The sequence below is a fragment of the Actinia tenebrosa genome, unplaced genomic scaffold (genome assembly GCF_029948245.1).
Source record: "Actinia tenebrosa isolate PJP-AT-01 unplaced genomic scaffold, QUT_ActTen_1.0 PGA_scaffold4__44_contigs__length_22323623, whole genome shotgun sequence".
In the NCBI taxonomy this organism is placed as follows: Eukaryota; Metazoa; Cnidaria; class Anthozoa; order Actiniaria; family Actiniidae; genus Actinia; species Actinia tenebrosa.
In genome coordinates, this window is record NW_028292581.1 from 18570619 (window position 1) to 18589978 (window position 19360).

Below are 19360 nucleotides of genomic sequence, written 5' to 3' on the forward strand. Positions count from 1 at the left end.
CAGTGCAAAAATGAAACGACAGTTCAAAATAAAATACTTTTTTGAAGGACGAATCAACCCAGAAAACAAGAAATAAGCTTTACCTTTGTATTCGTATGGATTAGTGTAGTATATAAGCATTTCTTACCAGACAAAGGATGGTATTTTTAGCCACGTTTTTCTTCTTCTTCCGCCATCTTGTGTGTTTATGTTTTGACAAAGCCCACACAGCATCATGGGACACCACAGGGATACCATGTAGAAAACAAACATAGTTACCACAGAAAGCCCATACAAGCTTTGAGAACTGAAGTGTTAGTTTCGTCGTCCTTATTCTTTAGTAGTGATTTTAAACCACTACAACTTCATGTGAGTAAATATTAGATGTTATTATTATTTATTAGTTCTCAAAGCTTGTATGGGCTTCCTGTGTAGTTACCACTCCTTTGTCAAGGTATTCAGAATGGACCAGATTGAAAACCCTATCTAATGGAATCAGTATAAATATGATTTCTTAAAAGCTCTTTGTACTTTTTTACAATACCACTACCACCATTATCCACCGACCATCGGTCATCATTGTTATCATCAATATTACCATGACAACCACTATTACCATTATCCACCACCATCAGTCATCATCGTCATCATCAACATTACCATGACAACCACTATTACCATTATCCACCACCATCAGTCATCATCGTCATCATCAACATTACCATGACAACCACTACCACCATTATCCACCACCATAAGTCCTAATTGTCATCATCATCATCATTACCATGCCTCTCTCAATATAATATTAAAAGCCATCAGAATTGACCAGAGTTGAGTGCAAACGGTGCAAACCATGTATCTGTAAACAAACATAAATGCCTAATAGCAGATATCATAGTTACACTCTATTGCCTTCAAATAATAGTTTCAAGTCAAGACATTTAGGGCAATACAATAAGATGTATAGACAATATGTAACCAGTGAAAGTTGCAAGCTAGTGGAGTCCCATGGTTAATGAAAAGAAAACTACTGAATACTCAACCATTTCTTTTATTTATCACTGCCAAAATCTTTTGTGAAATGACTGTTGATGCACCAACCATGCACAAGCAGTAGGCTAGCCTCCATATTAACTTTTTAGTAGTCGTTATGCTTGAGTCAGTGAAAACCCTGACCCCTTCGCCGCCTGGGACAATGTGGGACTTAGAGGGGGATAATTGGGAAATAGACTGCCCATACATTGCCCCCCAACGAGATGGAGCATTAGTCACTTTTAACAATAAAGCCGACCCCTGGGGGAGGGTCATAGGTGGGGTATGCATACTGAGCCCACAATATCAAAATCAGTGGCTGTCCACAAGAAATAAAAGCGTAAAAGCCAGCCAATCATGTAGGGATAATCAAGACAGCTCCATGAGGCGTGGGGCTTTCAAGGTGTTGGATATTCCTGGGGGTGGGGCATTAGAGGGTTGACCTTGTTTTTTCCCCCACATTGTGCCCCAGGTCGGTGGGGGTCAGGGTTTTTGTTGACTCATTCATTACCCACAAGAAAGTGGTCTCCATCTGGTAAAATACGATACCGTAGATTTAACGACTCACAGGAACTCAGTCACCCAGTTCAATCAGCATGTATTGAATAAATGGGAAATGCAGATAGCGTAATGTTTTCCCATTTCAGATAATGTGTCATTTCCTTGAGAATGAGATTCTGTTTAAGAGTTGCATCCATATTTAGTTGACTTCTCAAGTGCAACCATTAAACAAAAAAGAGCAAAAAAATATGCTCTAGGGAATGACACTTGGTGTAAGATGGGAAAACATCACACCCAAGTGGATTTGGTCCATTCAGTGTGCTTTGCTTTTACAAATTTCCAACCCATAGGAATTCCTTATATAATTATTTATTCTATTCTGTGTTAATTTATAAGGTTCTACCAAAATACATTATAACAATTCTCACGAAGAAAAAAACAATTGTATTTTGTATCTATATAGATATATACGACGTATAGATTATCTCTTCATAGTGTAAGCCTCCTTGGCTCCACTTTAATATACGTATGTTTATTTTATAGAACTGAAGATGTAAAGCCCATGTAAAGTAATCCGGTGTTCAGACTCCACGTTCCATTCCACAACAGACCTTTTTTCAAATTACAGCTGTGTTATTTGTTTACAGACGCAGGGTTAGCCTCATAGCAGTGTCTAAATATTTACAAATACCAATGGTAAAGTAAAGAATGCACAACAACAACAATACAAACACTTTACAATTCCACGGACCTTCACAGGAACATGCGAAAATTCTGCACAAATTTGAGGCTAACCCTAAGTAACTGAGAACTTGAAATTCAAATGTAAGAAACCTATCCTACCTAATATGTGGTTTTTGGCGATTTTCAAGAATTTTTCAACGCTCCGGATTACCTTATTTGGGTAAAAGGAATACATTTTTTTCTGGAAATATAAACGACTGAATAGATGAATTTTTTCCTCGAATAAGCGAGAATTTTCGTTCTCAAATGAAATTAAATACTTGTTCGGCTCAAGCATCTTTGATAAATAATTTAAAATCGTTTTGGTGATAAAAACCAAATTCATCATCAAAAATCAACAGAAAAAAAAAAGAAACGATAAAGAAATTTCTTAAATTGTGTAAAACTTGAATATGTTTTTGCTTCAATTATTCAAGCGTATTCATATGTCTAGTAGGTGAGGGAGGACTGGTAACGAGAAACACTAAAACGAGGCCAAGGGTCCTAAATGAGGAAGAAAACAATCAAATTTCATACTCCCTGTTCTACTGTTGCTATATTTACAGAACATAGTTGAGTTGCTATATTTATTGCCTAGTCCAACTAGCCTCACTGTTGTGTCCATCGGTATCAAGCCGTGTCCCTTATCAGATATATGAATGTGGTATACTTCGTTTCTTTTTAGTCGTGATCGATATTTTTGGTAATTTTTGCATGAAAATGAAAAATTGTTAATATATGATTGACTAACTTCTACAAAATGTAAAATGATTGTGTAAGACACTCTAGTCTAGTGCTTATTCTGTTACACTAAAGCATTGTTACGTAACTTGATGTCCAAGCATGTGACAAGGAATATGTCACGCAGTCTTAAGCAACAGCTCTTCCAGGACAACATTTGAATACGGAAACTTCTCTATCTTCAACGGCGTATTGTGTTATGTTTACTCTCGTAATGCAAACTTATTATTTCTCAAACCTTGTGTCACGTAAGAAAAATTTCGCAAATGTTTATAGGTAAAACGAAGGCGATGCAGTCGCTTAAAATAAATAACTAATAAAATTTTAAAGCGATTTCATTAAATGGCATAACGCTGTGATGTTAGCGTGAGAGTGGCAGCGGTCACACAATTCTTAAGATTGGTCACGTCATCTCAGTAATGCTTCTATTCTCGATTAAACAGCAGTTTCGTAGTCTTCTGCAGCAATAATCTGTAAATGCTCTTGAGCTAGTAGAAATAAAGAATGAATTAGAAAATGAATACGAAGGTCACCCATTTAACCAGCCAACTAAACTGGCGACATGAATTAGTTTCTAATCCCCTTAGGACTTCTACCACAGGAATCCTAACATAGCAGCTTTAGAAAAATTGGCTTTCCTTACTTTCTAGGTATTTAGCCAGTTCCTTGTCTTGTGATTTTAAGGCTTGAATTCTTGGTGTATTGCCCTGAAAGATATCATCATCATCATCATAATTTCTCATGATTATCATCATGACCATTACCACCACCATCATCATTATCACCATCATCATGACCATTATCATCATCATCATCATTATCATTACCACCATCATTATCATCATCGGTCATCATCATCATCATCATCACCATTGATCAACATGATCATTACCACCACCATCATCATCATCATTATCAATCAACATGATCATTACCACCACAATCATCATCATCATTATCACCATCGATCATCATCATCATCATTATCACCATTGATCAACATGATCATTACCACCACCACCATCATCATCATTATCATTACCACCACCATCATTATCATCATCGATCATCATCATCATCATTATCACCATTGATCAACATGATCATTACCACCACCATCATCATCATCATCATTATCATCATCGATCATCATCATCATCAATCAACATGATCATTACCACCACCATCATCATCATGATCATCATCGATCATCATCATCATCATCAATCAACATGATCATTACCACCACCATCATCATCATGATCATCATCGATCATCATTGAAAAAGTATCGTTATCAGAAGCCCCATCACGTAAATCAAGACTTACATCATAATCCGTTCTGGTAAGAGAAGCACCAGCCTGCACGAGAAGAGAACAAATGGTGCGTCGCTGATAGAAGGCTGCCTTGTGAAGAGCTGTTTGACCTCTGATATAACAAAAAATAGAAATAAATTAGGAAAATGTTTGGGAACATTTGAATAAAGATGGCAGGAGGAGAGGGGGAGGGGGAACGAGAAGTATAAAAAAATTGGATAGGTTGAAAACAGAAGTTCTTTAATTTTAACCAAGCTGACTTTGAATCATCAACAGTTCAGTACTCACTTTTCTTCTTCCACTAAATCCAGTACACATCGAGGAACTGCCAAATAAATGAGAAACAACAAGTTTATTTTATATCCATAACTTTTGAGTCTTTGGCGTGCGATAGACATAACATAGTAATGTTTTTAGTGTTTTCATGGGTAGAGTGGACCAAATTCACTTGGGCGTAATGTTTTTCCATCGAAGACCACATGTCCTTCTCTAGGGAAAAAAGATTTTCATCTAAGATGTTTCTAAGTAGACCTGATAGTTTACCGTTAGAGATAATATATCTGATGACTTCTTTATGTCCATGTCTTGCTGCATAGTGGAGTGGTCGCCATCCTCTGTGGTCACCTGCAGACAGGCTCACTCCTTTTTGATGAAGATCGATCACCTGAAAATACATATTGGATAAATATTGGTCATTTGCATGTTGGCGTTATTTTACTACTACTACCAGGGGTTTTTCACATTTTCTCATAAAAATAGAAAGATAATTAAATGATGGCGACGATGATTATACATGATGATGATACAAGATGATGACGATACATGATGATGATACATGATGTTACATGATGATGATACATGACGATGATACATGACCATGATACGTGGTGATGATACCTGATGATGATACCTGATGATGATACATGATGATGATACATGGTGATGATACATGACGATGATACATGACGATGATACATGACGATGATACATGACGATGATACAAGACGATGATACATGACGATGATACATGACGATGATACATGACGATGATACATGACGATGATACATGACGATGATACATGACGATGATACATGACGATGATACATGACGATGATACATGACGATGATACATGACGATGATACAAGACGATGATACATGACGATGATACATGACGATGATACATGACGATGATACATGACGATGATACATGACGATGATACATGACGATGATACATGATGATACATGACAATGATACATGATGATACATGACAATGATACTTGATAATACATGATGATATGATATATGATGATACATGATGATGATATATGATAATGATACATGATGATGTTCTGATAAATTTAGTACATTATCTATCATTTAGTCTTGCAGTTATGTATATACTGCAAACATGTTTCATCAGGCAAGAATAACATAGATCTGGCTTACCTTTTCTAGATCACCGTTTTTACTTGCATCTATCATCACTGTATTAAAAACAAACCAATGATAACATTACAAGTGTCGCTTATTATATCCGTCCGTCTGTCTGTCTGTCTAATAAATTTGACGATAATCAATTGTTCAACTTGCGGTCCATACGTACGGTAACCGTTATGAGTAATTAACTAAACCGCTTTTCATGTTTCCAGCTGAGTTGACCTTCAGAACAAACTCAAGTCAACCAATCAAAACTGAGGATTCGACAAGGTATTTGGATTAGCATTTCCCATGATTCTGAGCGACCCTCACTGACAAGACAATGAAAAAAATGACGGACAAAGCTTTGTGTGGTACAGATACGAAGAATTAAGAGCCATAATACATTTTTTATTCCTTCAAAAAATGCAATATAAAAGCAAACCAAAAATAGTTGACCCAGAATTCCTTTCGGGGGGACAAGATCAACTCAGCTGGTTCAGTCGCACCACGTTTTTTCAGTTACAAGGGTCTGAGTCAGTAAACCTTTGATTGACATACTTACGCTGTTCATTTCGTTTTGCGTCAGATATTTTGACCCTATAATACAAAAAAATATCAATTAAGGATTGAACCCGGAATTTTCAATCGTAACCTGAGATAGCGCAGATGAAGAAAAACCTTATTTTCTATTTATGCTGATTGTTTTTCTTTCTTCTCTCCCTTTCCTTTTTAAGATAACGAAGGAAGGGGAATGGAGGGGAAAGCAATCTCAGGTGCACTGAGAATGCCGGGATAATTCGAGGTCTGTACTGTATGACGCATTGCATTGCACAGCGATAACAGAGATACTATCATCGTGTACGGATTAACGAAGTACGTCATAGGTTTCCGAACACATGAGTGGGTATTTTGGTTCTCCTCAATTATAAAAAAATTAAGTGACGACACCAAGAATCGAACTCGGCACCTTTGGCACCAAAGAACTACTACAATGCCAACCCCAACCCTAACCCTAAACCTAACCCCTAGACCACGAAGTGAATTCGGTTGGGTGGTCTCATCTTTTAGTCATATTTAAACGATGTATCATCAGCGCGTGCACATATATTTATTATAGTTTAATTTATGCTATCGTAGGGTACGACTACTAGCCGACTACTCGAAATTTGAATTTGAATAGAATTCCCCTGACAATTCCCGTGCACGACGATACAACCATAACAAAACCTGTACTAGCAGCATTCTTGTTGGGTCAAGTTCTTACCAAACGTGATTCTGATCTTCTTTTACAGACAAGGAGAAGGTTTCTTTCCTGAATTAAAGAAAAGGTTAAATTATGACGTGAAATAATAAGTTTTTATAAATATCAGCTAAGATCACGTGATATTTTTCCTTACATTCTTTTTTTCCTTTCTGATCTACTTACTCATCTTGTACTAATGAAAACGGAACTAAATATAAATAGATACCGCTATAACGGTTTTATCGACCTGGTTTTCACTTGCGACGGAGTCTGAGTCGAAATCAGTTCATATGTAAAAAAAAAAACGCTATTTCTTCGATCATGCGCAGTAAGAGCAAAAGCGCTCTGGGCTCGAGTGTCATATGAGATATGTGAGCCCAGATTGATGGGCTTCCTGTGTTACGGTACGTACCCTGTTGGTGTACAAGGCACTGAGTATGACGTAGGACCATTCTTGGCTTGAGGATTCATTTTACTGTCCGGGAAGGGGCTGGAAGGTGCGTCTGTATCTTTGATTGTCGCGGGTAAACTAGATACGCTAACGGTGTCGCTTGGCCTATAGAAATAATAAGAAATAAGTTGATGACAAGCGATACGCTAACCGTTTCAGTTGGCCTTTTCATAATTACGCCCCGTCCACACGTATCCGCAATTTTTTTTTTTTTACGAATACGGGTTGTGTCCACACGTGTCCGGAAATTTTTATGTCCGTATCTGCAAATTTTACGAAAACGGATACGTGTGGACGGTGAAAACGATTCGAATACGCTGCGTGTGGACGCAAACATCTTCGTATCCGCAAAATAAAAATTTGCGGATACAAACATTTCCGGATACGCGTGGACGGGGCCTTAATGGAGCGGAATGGTTTGGAAACTCCATAGAACAAAGCTATTGTTTTGCGTTTGATGTTGAACCGTACCACCACGTGATACTGACCGTGCACAATGAACCAAAGCAAGTATGGCTGAAAATACTCATTTCCTTATTATTTTCATGTATGAACATTTTGAAAGTGAAAACTTTCATTCAATAACCACAAACTATGCGGATAAATATTTCCGCGCAAATACAGCTAAGTTACTAGATGATAAATATGAAAGCATGGAAAAAGGCACTTTCCTTTTCAATAAACAATTTGTATTTATCATATAGGATTAATTAACAAATAATAAGTATTTTATAACGTTTTTTAGGGTTAAAAACTTCTATATTCCCGAATACTATGAACAAACGGAGCAATGTTTCCTTCTCTGTGCACGGTCAACGTCATATAACAATGGATAAACTATGGCCTTTTCGAAAAAAAAATAAATTAACGAAAGAAAAGAAAAGAAAAAAGAAAAGTGAAATGACAAGAATATAGAATATATAGGAAAGGAAAAAGAATGGTTCGGGATGAAAAAGGAATGAACGAATGAAAAACCTGGGGAAATATCATTGGAACTTAAAAAGCAATGCACATAGAAAAGAGAAATGAACAACGAAGAATAAAGGATGGAAACAGAAGGTAAAAATAATATGGGATAAGGAAAGGAGAGTGAGAAAATGTCCCAGTTTTAGACGTAAGATAATGCGTCGGTGTTAAAAGACGAAAGACAGGTGATCACTGTCAAAAATATATACAGTCAATGTCATTAACGCTGTCCACCGAAAAAAGACATTTACACATTCACACATTTACACATTTAGACTAAAAGAAATATCACGTGTTTCCTCGAACGTTCTGGCATAAAACAAACGCTGAAATACCATTCTCTATCTTAAATCCTCACTAAATGGTCGGGGGATTCTGGATTTTCGATTCACGAGTTGAATTTTAAATTTAAAGTTCAGGCTGACGCACACGAGGCAAAGAATACATAATGAAACACGTGATATTTCTTTTAGTCTAAATGTCTAAATGTCTTTTTTTGGTGGACAACGTTAATGACATTGACTGTATATCTATTATAGACAATCAACATTTTTTGAAGCTTTAAGTCAAGGGCTTTATCACTGTCTTTTGGTGGAAACTTGAACCATGAAAACCATGAGTTTTGTTACTTTTTTGTATTGTAAATCATTCCTTGAGCCAATCGATTGAACACAATGTTTCATTTTAGAGGGGTTGCAACAGTAAAAAGTTCTGGAAATAATAACTTGAAACTTTAACTTTAAGATTAAAATTCAACCCAACTTACTTTTTTTGAGTCTTTCGATTTAAGTCCACGATGAACACTCCACCATCGAGAATATCAACAACATTATAAATGTTTTCCTATAAACACAGACACAGATGTCAAAAACACTATAAACAAGTGGGATAATACTTCATGTATAATAATTCTTGTTATGGAATTGCTATGTTTTCTGTCCGGGTCCATTAGTACCTGTCTTACATGAAGTAGTACCTAACAGGTGTAAAGTTAGTTTTCGTGCCAAGCAATGATGATAAACAAGCCTGTTACCTGGGCAACGTCAACTCTGTAGACTCGATCAGGATAAGTGGCTGAATAGAGGAAGAATAGTGAACAATGAGAACAATACAATACCCGTGCTTGACCACCTGTCAATAAGCCAGTTCATAGTTTAAGAATCGTTCTTAGTGCGCATTCAAACGACATTGACATTGACAGGCACGCATCCCAAGCAGTCATGATTACACGGCTGGCGTGTGCATTCAACTCAGTAAGGTCTAGTTCAGGCCCCGTCCACACGTATCCGCAAATTTTTTTTTTGCGGATACGGGTTGCGTCCACACGTGTCTGTAAATTTTTGTGTCCGTATCCGCAAATTTTACGAAAACGGATACGTGTGGACGGTGAAAACGATTCGAATACGCTGCGTGTGGACGCAAACATTTTTGTATCCGCAAAAAATAATTTGCGGATACAAAAATTTCCGGATACGTGTGGACGGGGCCTCAGACGTTGAATGATGTGTTTAATCTAATTTTTGAGGTCCATTCAATTCGATAGAAATTCCCTACTTATTCTCTCCTGATTTGTTTCTTACATTACAGTGAGGACACTCAAACCGTGAACACTTCCAGTTTCTTTTGTCATATTTTCAAAATGCGTACAGACTGTAAAGCATCGATCGAGCCAATTCTTCATTTGCACGTTACGTCATCCCGGCCATGTTGGTACCATTTAAAAAAAGATTTCTCCTTAGCATCCATTGCTAACGGTACCACAATGGCCGCCATGTTTTTTTGTCTTTTAACTCTTTTGGGAATGCTTGCAACCCATCAATCGATTGGAGATATGATTTATTTTGATCACTCAGTGTATCTGAACTCAATGCTTCATTTTTGAGGGTTTGAAACAGTAGAAAGTTAAAAAAATAGTAACCTGAAAGAAACTCGAAGTATTCACGTTTCGAGTGTCTTCACTGTAATAAATATTCATTCTTGTTTCTCGTTCTTTTCTAATAATATTTCTCATAACGTGAAGAGGTACGCAAGGGGGAGCTATAAAATAGATAGATGTACTTACTATCCAAGAAGCACCAGTCATCTGACAGACAGGATTTCTATCAAAGACAACAAGTGAATGTTGATGTTAAAATCTATACAAACAAGCTTGAGTAAGCAAGTAAACAAACAAACAAATAAATAAATGGTATCTTCCATCCATGGATACCATTATCTCATTTTTCATTTATTATTTATATTATTTATATTTATTGATTCATATTATTTATATTGAGCTATGTCTAACTAACCAGCATGTTGTATGCTATATTATATAATACTGAGTTTCAATAAATATAATGATGATGACGACGATGACGATGATGATGATAAACTACTACCCACCCCTCCCTTAATGCAAAACGTTAACTCACATCTTCCTCCTCTTCTTCCATACTAAACCTCTCGATCCAGGCCCTCATTTGTTCTAGATCAGAATCAGGCTCGATAGTAGTGGTGGCGAGAATTGATGCTGAAAAAAACAAAAAGTACTTAGCGAGGACTTCTTTTATATTCTATAAAAAGTAGAGCAGAGCAGAGCAGAGCATGGGAGGACAGAGGAAATATAAAATAACAAAAGACAAGGCGGCCATGTTGGATGATATAACAAAGGAGGTTGATGACGAATCTTTTGCTAAATTCATCCAACATGGTGGCTGTGAAATCCATCCATATAAAGTATAGCATCAAGAGACCTACCAGACTCTCTTAATTTAGAGATGTCATAACAGTGCTTTTCGTAGTCTTGGAACTCAACGCAGTAGATTTGTACTTTAACAGTTTCAATACATGGCATTGGACTGGAAAAAAATCAAGCCAGATCGTTACATAACGTTACATAGAATAAATAAATAAATAAATCACTTTTTTTATTTAAGTGTGTAGTCGTTCTAGCGCTTTCGCACTAATTGGGGACACTTTTCACTTACACGCACTACCACTACATTTAATATTCTATGCACACAACGCTCAACTCACATTTTGATTTTTATGGAGGGAGGAAACCGGAGAACCCGGAGAAAACCCTCGTAGCACAGGAGAGAACAACACATCAAACAAACTCAATTCACATGTGGCGACCGCAGGGCTCGAACCAGCGACCCAACCCGTTGGATTCACAGCGGTGAAAGACGACCCGTAAGCCGCGAACGCCACCCATGCTACCCGTAGAGAAAGAAAGAGAGTCACAAGTTTGACACCCACTGCCATTAGGCCACTTAAAAATCGAGCAATAGACTCGGGCGAGTTTTGAATAGACAGTTTTCTCAAGGTTGCGTGCGCATCCAACTTGACGGGCCACAAAACTGAAAAAAGGAAATTCAGTAAAATGGAGAAGCCAGTTTTATATTTAGAGAGGAGAATAATCAATTTAATGAATAGTTATCGAAAAAAAATCCATAGAAATGAATGATAATTCTCATCATAAAGCTCCTATTCTGGTATCGTGGCCCGTCAAAATCCTTAAATTTAGATGCGCGCGCAGCATTGAGAAAACGATCTATTTTTATCTTATTAGGAAAAAACTTTTGTAATTTGAGAAATCATCTCAATATCAGTAAGTCTGGTAAAGCTGAACATAATTGGATGTACAAAAAAACCCAGAATAAACCCCTTGCATGTGTATCAAAGCAGCTTGATCTTGGGGACAAAACAAAAGAATTCCAATCTCCTGAGAATTGGAACCTATTGTTTTGTCCCCCATCCAGATTGCGCACATTCCAAAATACTGCAAGGGGTCGAGACCTCGTCGGCTCGGGCCTAATGTTTTCTGAATTCAGACCACCTGTTCCCTAGAGACCTATTCCCTAGAGAATAAGATTCTTTGTTTGTGTTGTATCCGTCATTCATGTGCCTTCTTATGTGAAACTGTTAAACAAAGAAATAATACTCTAGGGAATGACACGTGGTCTGAAATGGGCAAAACATTGGATAAGGCTTATAGGCCATACTCACGCAGCAGCCGTGTTTATTCTCAAGCACTTGAATGTGAGACTACGAGTGGGAAGATCTATTGTTCTAGTCAACATGCTATTACTGATGATAATCAACTACTGTGAGTACTTACTCTGCACTACTGGACGATCCCAGTCCTCGTCTCTGTAAAACACAGTCAATGACAAAAACAATTACTGGTCAACGTTCAACTTAAGAGTTGAGTTAAAAAGGTTCACTCTATGAAATAAAATCTGAGGATTGAACGGTGGACTACTAGCTCCGATAGCCGCGCACTAACCAATTGAGCTATGCCTGCATCAATCGCAGTGTGTTTATGACATTGCCGGAAAACACAAAGTTTTGACGTCCACCAAAACCTACTTCGTCGCGACGGCAAACTGTATGATATCACGAGTGCGATTGAAAGGCACTGTAAATGCATTAACGGAAAAGCACTTACCACAAACTATCAGTCTGCACATATAGCTTGTATCGATGCTTATATGTTTATATAAGGGTTGATAATTAAAATGGCGCCGGCGTCTTAAAGTACTGTACGCATTACCTTGGTTTTCTGGAGCATGTCGACTTGATTTCGTCTTGATATTCTGATTCTTGAAGGCGCAAGTCGACATGGTTCTGTTAACAGCAAAAACTTGTTGTTTCAGTGTTCGTTCTGTGAGTTATAGCCATGCCCTGACTTAGATCAGCCCAGAGGTTGTTTCAGTGTTCGTTCTGTGAGTTAGCCATGTCCTGACTTAGATCAGCCCAGAGGTTGTTTCAGGGTTCCATCTGTGAGTTAGCCATGCCCTGACTTAGATCAGCCCAGAGGTTGTTTCAGTGTTCGTTCTGTGAGTTATAGCCATGCCCTGACTTAGATCAGCCCAGAGGTTGTTTCAGGGTTTGATCTGTGAGTTATAGCCATGCCCTGACTTAGATCAGCCCAGAGGTTGTTTCAGGGTTTGATCTGTGAGTTATAGCCATGCCCTGACTTAGATCAGCCCAGAGGTTGTTTCAGTGTTCGTTCTGTGAATCATAGCCATGCCCTGACTTAGATCAGTCCAAAGGTTTTTTTCAGGATATGGATAAAATTCGTAAGCTTTTCGAACAATAGGCAATAGCACTTTTCACGTTTCTACGACCCAGACAGTTGGACATCTGACAGTGTCCGCCCAGAATTGGAACTTGTCTGGTCAAATCTTTGCGTTGCCGGTCATTTTGACCAGAAACAAAGTATGACCAAGTTGAAACTAATCTGGCTGGTAACCATGACCGGCAAATGACTGGCTATTATCTTAAGCCCTCTGGAAATGCTGCAAATTCTGCGTCCTGGTTTCTGCCCATCGCCGACAATTAACGCGGTCTAAGAATGTTTGTTTGACGGAAAGCAAATACGTGGTTGAAATAACCGAGTAAATATGTGTATGAGAATATATACGAAATATATATTTGTATTGTGGTTGTAATGTACCAAATTGAGCTGATCCTCGCAGTGTATGAAGCAACTTATGCAGCAGCAAATTTGAAAGACTCAGAAAAAATTCTGAGTCTTGAACGGGAAGTCTTTCAAATTTGCAGCTGCAAAAGTTGTTTCATATACTGCGAGGATCAGCTCAATTTGATATAAGCGAGTAACTTTCAAAAGTGGTTTGTAATATTATAGCATTTTACCTCCGTCTACTTGCATAGGGATCGTCTTACTGGTAACCAGTATTGCTTCTTTACATTGTGCAATTCTTTCACCATGACCACCCACTCTAGTCGCGGCCTTCATCAAACAACCAAACGAAACAATTAAGATCAAATATAAACTTTTCAAGGAGGGGTGGATCTAGGGTTGGGACTAAAGGATGGATGGAGTGGAGGAATACGCAATTTGCATCAAACATTCAATTCAATTCAGCCAAAGGTCTCTTGTGGAAAGCTTTGCTGGTTGACAAACTATCTTCAAATCGAAAGTATCGTATGGGGACAAAATTATTTTGGAAAAGGTTTTAGACATGACATTCAGGGGTGGATCCAGGAATTTGTTCAGGGGAGGGTGCTGCGCACAAAGTTAACCCAGGGAAGGGTGCACCCCTTAGAATCAAAGAGAAAAACATCATTTTGTATTGGTTATCTTCAAAGTAGGGGCACAAAGTCAAACCAGGGAGGGGTGCGCACCCCCTGCACCCCTCCCCTGGATCCGCCCCTGACATTAGTAATCCAGCAGAAGTTATTCGAGTACTAAGGAAGTCTGATTTTTTGCCATCCAGTTACAGTCACATGATTAATTCCTGCAAATGGCCTATTCACCCCAGAAACAAATCTCAAACGGTAAAGGAAGCCCTATTTAAAAAATACCTTTAAAAAATAATCATCAAAAACAAAAAAGAAAGCTGGGTTCCCTGTGTTTCAGAGCTTAACCAGACAGGGAGGGTAGGGGAGGTGGTGCGCTCACATCTAATAAACCTCAGTCTACTGGATGCAACATGGCCTCCATAGCAAACGTTCTTAGGGTCGTCACGTAATGTTTCTCTCCCCATTTGCGTGACAACCATAAGAACGTCTGCTATGAAGTCCAAATGCGACACTGTTTTTCTACAATATTGTCCATTTTTTTCGTCGCAACTGACGTAATGGTGAAAAACAGTGGATGAAAGGAAACAAAAATGGGATCAAAGAAACGAGACATAAAAGTCTTACCAGTGAAGATGAAGAGAAACCAATGATTTCAATCAGACCATCTTCATTGCTTTGTGGGAAGAAATCCTGGCAAAATATGATCAATAGAAATATATTAAAAACATACTAACTTCAATCTAATGGGAATCGATATTACGTCACTATTGAATAGTTGTTGGTAGAGCATATCTTACGTTGTCTCTTCCAGGGTTACCCCAAGGTGATGTTCCAGCACCATATCTGGAGAAAGCAAAGAAAATGTGAATGATGTACCTTATATTGCTGGTTTGTAATCATTCCCAAGAGAATGAAATAACAGCAGAGCAGGGGAGGGAAGGGGAGGGAAGGGCATAGGCATTCCCAAAGAATATAATAACAAAAGACACGGCGGCCATGTTGGAGGATATAACATAAGAGACTGACAACGAATCTTTTGATAAATTCATCCAACATGGCTGTGTGAAACTTGATCAATTCCACAAAGAGTTGTTGGGGGGAAATGAAATGCAAGGATTTATGAGTCCCAGATAACAATACTTTTTTTAACATGCATCCCTTGAGTGAATCATTTAGAAATAAGTTGTTTTTTAATCACACAGCATATTTGAGTTCAATCCTACTTTTTTAGAGGGTTTGAAGCAGTAAAAAGCTCAACAAAAAAATCTGAATGAAGTCAAGTGTTCATGGTTCAAGTGTCTTTACTGTAATTAGAAGTACTAACTGGATTACTGTTGACTTACTTGGAGATATTAAGAAACAAAAGACAGAGAGGTTTAATTTCAAGAAGTTTGTCTGTCAGATTAACACCATCACACTGCAAGATAAAGTTCATATCATCTATTGGTTATAGTCATATTGAACTTTTGAAAATGCTTTCTGCAGTGATTTAATTTCCATGTAAAATGCTTAATATTTTTTTATGCCAAACGATGTATTGAGTACCTCTAGTTTGGAATATTTGTAGAAGTCCTTGGCTTTTCCTTGTAGAAACGTCGTACTACTTGCCTGTATGTAATCAAACGATAAACATTTTTCTTTTGTTAGGAAAACAACGTATTCTGGGTGTAGTCAGGCATCATACAGATCTGAGGCTGAGGCTGTATCAACATGTGACATGTTACACGTCAGAGAATGAGTACATACACTTAATTGAAGAATCGTTGTCGGGTTCAGAAACATAGAACATAGAAGCTGAGAACGAAATGGCACATGGGAAGTACGTTAATTAGATACATGCCATGACTGGCAACCCATGGCATCATCCACCGTTTTTAATACGCATTTTAGGCATTCTAAACCGACTGCATGGATGACACAAATGAATAAATTATAATATAATTATGTCATTTTCCATGTGCCATTTCGGTCTAAGCTTCTATGTTCTATGTTTCTGAACCCGACAACGATTCTTCAATTGAGTGTATACTTACCTTTCCATAGAACATGAAATTCTTAAACCTACTATTGGACTTGCCTGGATTGGATTCTAAAACCAAAGAAAAGAATAGCTGTCATCATCAGATTTCATCATATCAAAGATTATTATCAATTATTGATATTTACATTCAATGTTTATCATGTTTATCTATGTTATAAATGGTATTGGCAATAATCACAAGCATTTCTTACCATAGTAAATACGAATACGATTTTTTGGGTTCAAACTAACCTCTCCATTCATGAAATTCTAAACAGACTTCTGCATCAAATCCTAAACTAAAGTAGTTGTTCATCACATTGAGTGGAAGCTGAATATAGAAAACATAGTAACATATTAATTTTTGACATAATATAAGTTTTTAAATGATATTTATCAAATTTTGAAAAATTCAATGAAGAAAAACACAATACGAATCAGTCACCCTGGAGAAGTCTGTAAATTGGATGCGGAAAATCGTCCTCATTCGTATTAACACTCACTTTCTGGTTTTCTTGGTCAAACTCACTCCAATCTCGTAACTTCATAGCAGAACATGGAATTATACTCAGACCATACATTTGACAAACAATATGCAATACATTCTTATGATATGTATGCAGGGTTCATGCTGAGGTAACCACTTAAAATTCAAGGACTATTCAAGGAGTATACAAGGACCCAAAAATGAATTTTCAAGGAGTACGTTCAGCTAACTATGCCAAGGTTTTGCACGGTGGTTGCACATGGCCGACTTTCAGATTTTCCGATCTTTCTGACTAGATCTATTTCAGAACCATGCAAGTAATGATCAAAGCAAGTGCCCTTGAAAACGTGAATTAAATTCAAGACGTTTTCAAGGAGTTTAAGGAGTAGCACAAACCCTGTGTATGACCTACTACAGGAATTAAATGGCTTATATCTACCTTTAGTGAATGTGCCCTCACCCCTAGATTCTTATATTTATTATCAATAATACCCCAGAGGAAAAGGCACATATGCTAAAGTAATGTCACCCTTGGTTCCTTGAAGTAAAATGGGTGAGATAAAAAAAACCTGTTGAATCATTTGTTAAGAGTAGGGGATTGTCTCCCGGTTCAACAGCCTCTCCCTGTCTGGAGGCATAACACTAAATGTACTAACAAATCATTCATGATTGTAAGCTGCACGGCTGCTAATAGTGCCTTAACATGCAGCTCGAAAGTCCTCCACTGATCTATATAAATTCATCCTTTACCTTTACCTTTCCTGTCCTTTATTGAAATCATAATTATTGTCAAGCACCTTGGATTAGGGAAATTAATAGTTAGTTACCTTGTGAACCTTTGGAACATCATCATCACTAATGTCTCCACTTTCATTTGCGGTAACATCTAGATTCCACCTGGAATTTGAGAACTGACTTGATTAAAAATGAAAAAACCTAAAAAATGTGTGCATGCTGCATAAATGCGGCAGAAGTGATTTGCAAGCATGTTGTAGATGTGCATTTGTTTGCATGAAGGAAGCAATATCATACGCATTGAATGCAGAAATATTTGCAAAAACAAAAATTCCAATTTGCATTTAATCCAGTAACTGCCTAAATATTCGAAACAGGTACAACACATGCAGCAAATCACAGAGCAAAGTGCAAATGTATGACCAGCGAAATCTCATTTGACAGCAAAAAGCCTGCGGTGCACCAAGTGCAAATATAGTTTACAACAGGAGGGGGGATCCAGGGGGTGCAAAAAGGGACTGTAGCTCCCCCTTCCGAATGTTGGTCATGTTAATTACTTGAAGTGGAAAAGAAAGCATATTTCTAAATATTTTTTCCAAGTTCTGTAGTGTCATTCACAAAATGTGGTTAAGGGCCCCCCTCTAATATTTTTAGCTAAATCCACCCCTGTACAATAAATGTGGTTATACTTTCATGTGTCATGCTGTAATACTGTACCTGTCGAGTTGTACTACTGTGCCTTCCTCAACATGTGTTAGAATCTTAGATAATGGTTCATCAGCATATCCCTAAAAAAGAACAGAACAAGAATAATGTAATAAAATAATGTCTACCTACTCTCTGCCACAAGGGACAAAAAATCAGAGTTTGCACCAGAATCTCTCAACTTTGCACTAGAGTAGCTAATGAGATCTGTGAAAGGCATTCTAATAGTCCCTTTCACCTGAGTGAGTTCCCTGCGCCATTTTGAAAAATAGTCATACCTTTGCACCAAAGCGAGACAAATGGTGAGCTTGCAATTATAGAGACCTTTTTTAATACCTTGGACAATTATTTATATCCTATCCTTGCAAGCTCACCATTTGCCTCTCTTTGATGCGAAGGCATGGCTACCTTTCAAGTTGGTACCAAGAAATGTGAAAGGGACTATTCTATTTGTTATTTAGCCATGCACTGGCTTCAATAAGCCAGCTGAAGTTTTTTCAAGTTTCCATAAAAATTGATGGAGACAGCCATTTGAAAGTAATTCAGTTTTTTTTTTTGGAAATGTAAGCTTATTTAATAATTATTAAGATTTTTGGAATGGAAAATGTATGATGCCAGAAAAATGTGATTTCTGCAACATGGAGAACCAAGAGAAACCAAATATTCCAAAAAATACTTACCCCTCCCCAGTTGAGTACTCTTGATAAATCATTCCCAGTACCAAGAGGTAAGATAGCTACTGGTGGGGGAGGGGAGACCTTCAATTTGTCCAGCTCAGAAAGAACCCATCCAACCTGCATGGAATAGATGGTGGTTAGTTATCAATCATTAACAAAATTTATCTTCAACAATTCACAAATGGGACAAGAAAATGTGAGAAAAATGACAAACGAAATGAGAAAAATGTAAGGAAAGTGGACAAGAAATGAGAAACAAAATATGGGTGCAAACAAGATAAGAAACATGAAAGTGGGACACAACAATGGGATGAGAAAATGA

At 37.6% G+C, this 19360-nt stretch overlaps 1 protein-coding gene across 1 annotated transcript in view; it reads right to left on the bottom strand.

The window, feature by feature from the left end:
* Positions 1–1017: 1017 nt before the first annotated feature.
* LOC116292254 (diacylglycerol kinase zeta) overlaps positions 1018–19360 on the bottom strand; it is a 33245-nt gene continuing 14902 nt past the window's right edge. The window contains exons 17-42 of the mRNA XM_031699532.2: positions 19042–19155; positions 18374–18444; positions 17749–17818; positions 16687–16765; positions 16448–16503; positions 15960–16022; positions 15758–15831; positions 15212–15257; positions 15039–15104; positions 14025–14121; positions 12919–12992; positions 12484–12515; positions 11118–11218; positions 10793–10890; positions 10441–10477; positions 9412–9452; positions 9145–9221; positions 7374–7517; positions 6983–7030; positions 6281–6315; positions 5746–5783; positions 4839–4959; positions 4584–4620; positions 4308–4407; positions 3623–3686; positions 1018–3467 (exon numbers count right to left, since the gene is read on the bottom strand). Of these exons, the coding sequence (XP_031555392.2) occupies positions 3415–3467; positions 3623–3686; positions 4308–4407; positions 4584–4620; positions 4839–4959; positions 5746–5783; positions 6281–6315; positions 6983–7030; positions 7374–7517; positions 9145–9221; positions 9412–9452; positions 10441–10477; positions 10793–10890; positions 11118–11218; positions 12484–12515; positions 12919–12992; positions 14025–14121; positions 15039–15104; positions 15212–15257; positions 15758–15831; positions 15960–16022; positions 16448–16503; positions 16687–16765; positions 17749–17818; positions 18374–18444; positions 19042–19155 (1836 nt within the window). The 3' untranslated portion in view covers positions 1018–3414. The remainder of the gene's footprint in view (positions 3468–3622; positions 3687–4307; positions 4408–4583; positions 4621–4838; positions 4960–5745; positions 5784–6280; positions 6316–6982; positions 7031–7373; positions 7518–9144; positions 9222–9411; positions 9453–10440; positions 10478–10792; positions 10891–11117; positions 11219–12483; positions 12516–12918; positions 12993–14024; positions 14122–15038; positions 15105–15211; positions 15258–15757; positions 15832–15959; positions 16023–16447; positions 16504–16686; positions 16766–17748; positions 17819–18373; positions 18445–19041; positions 19156–19360) is intronic.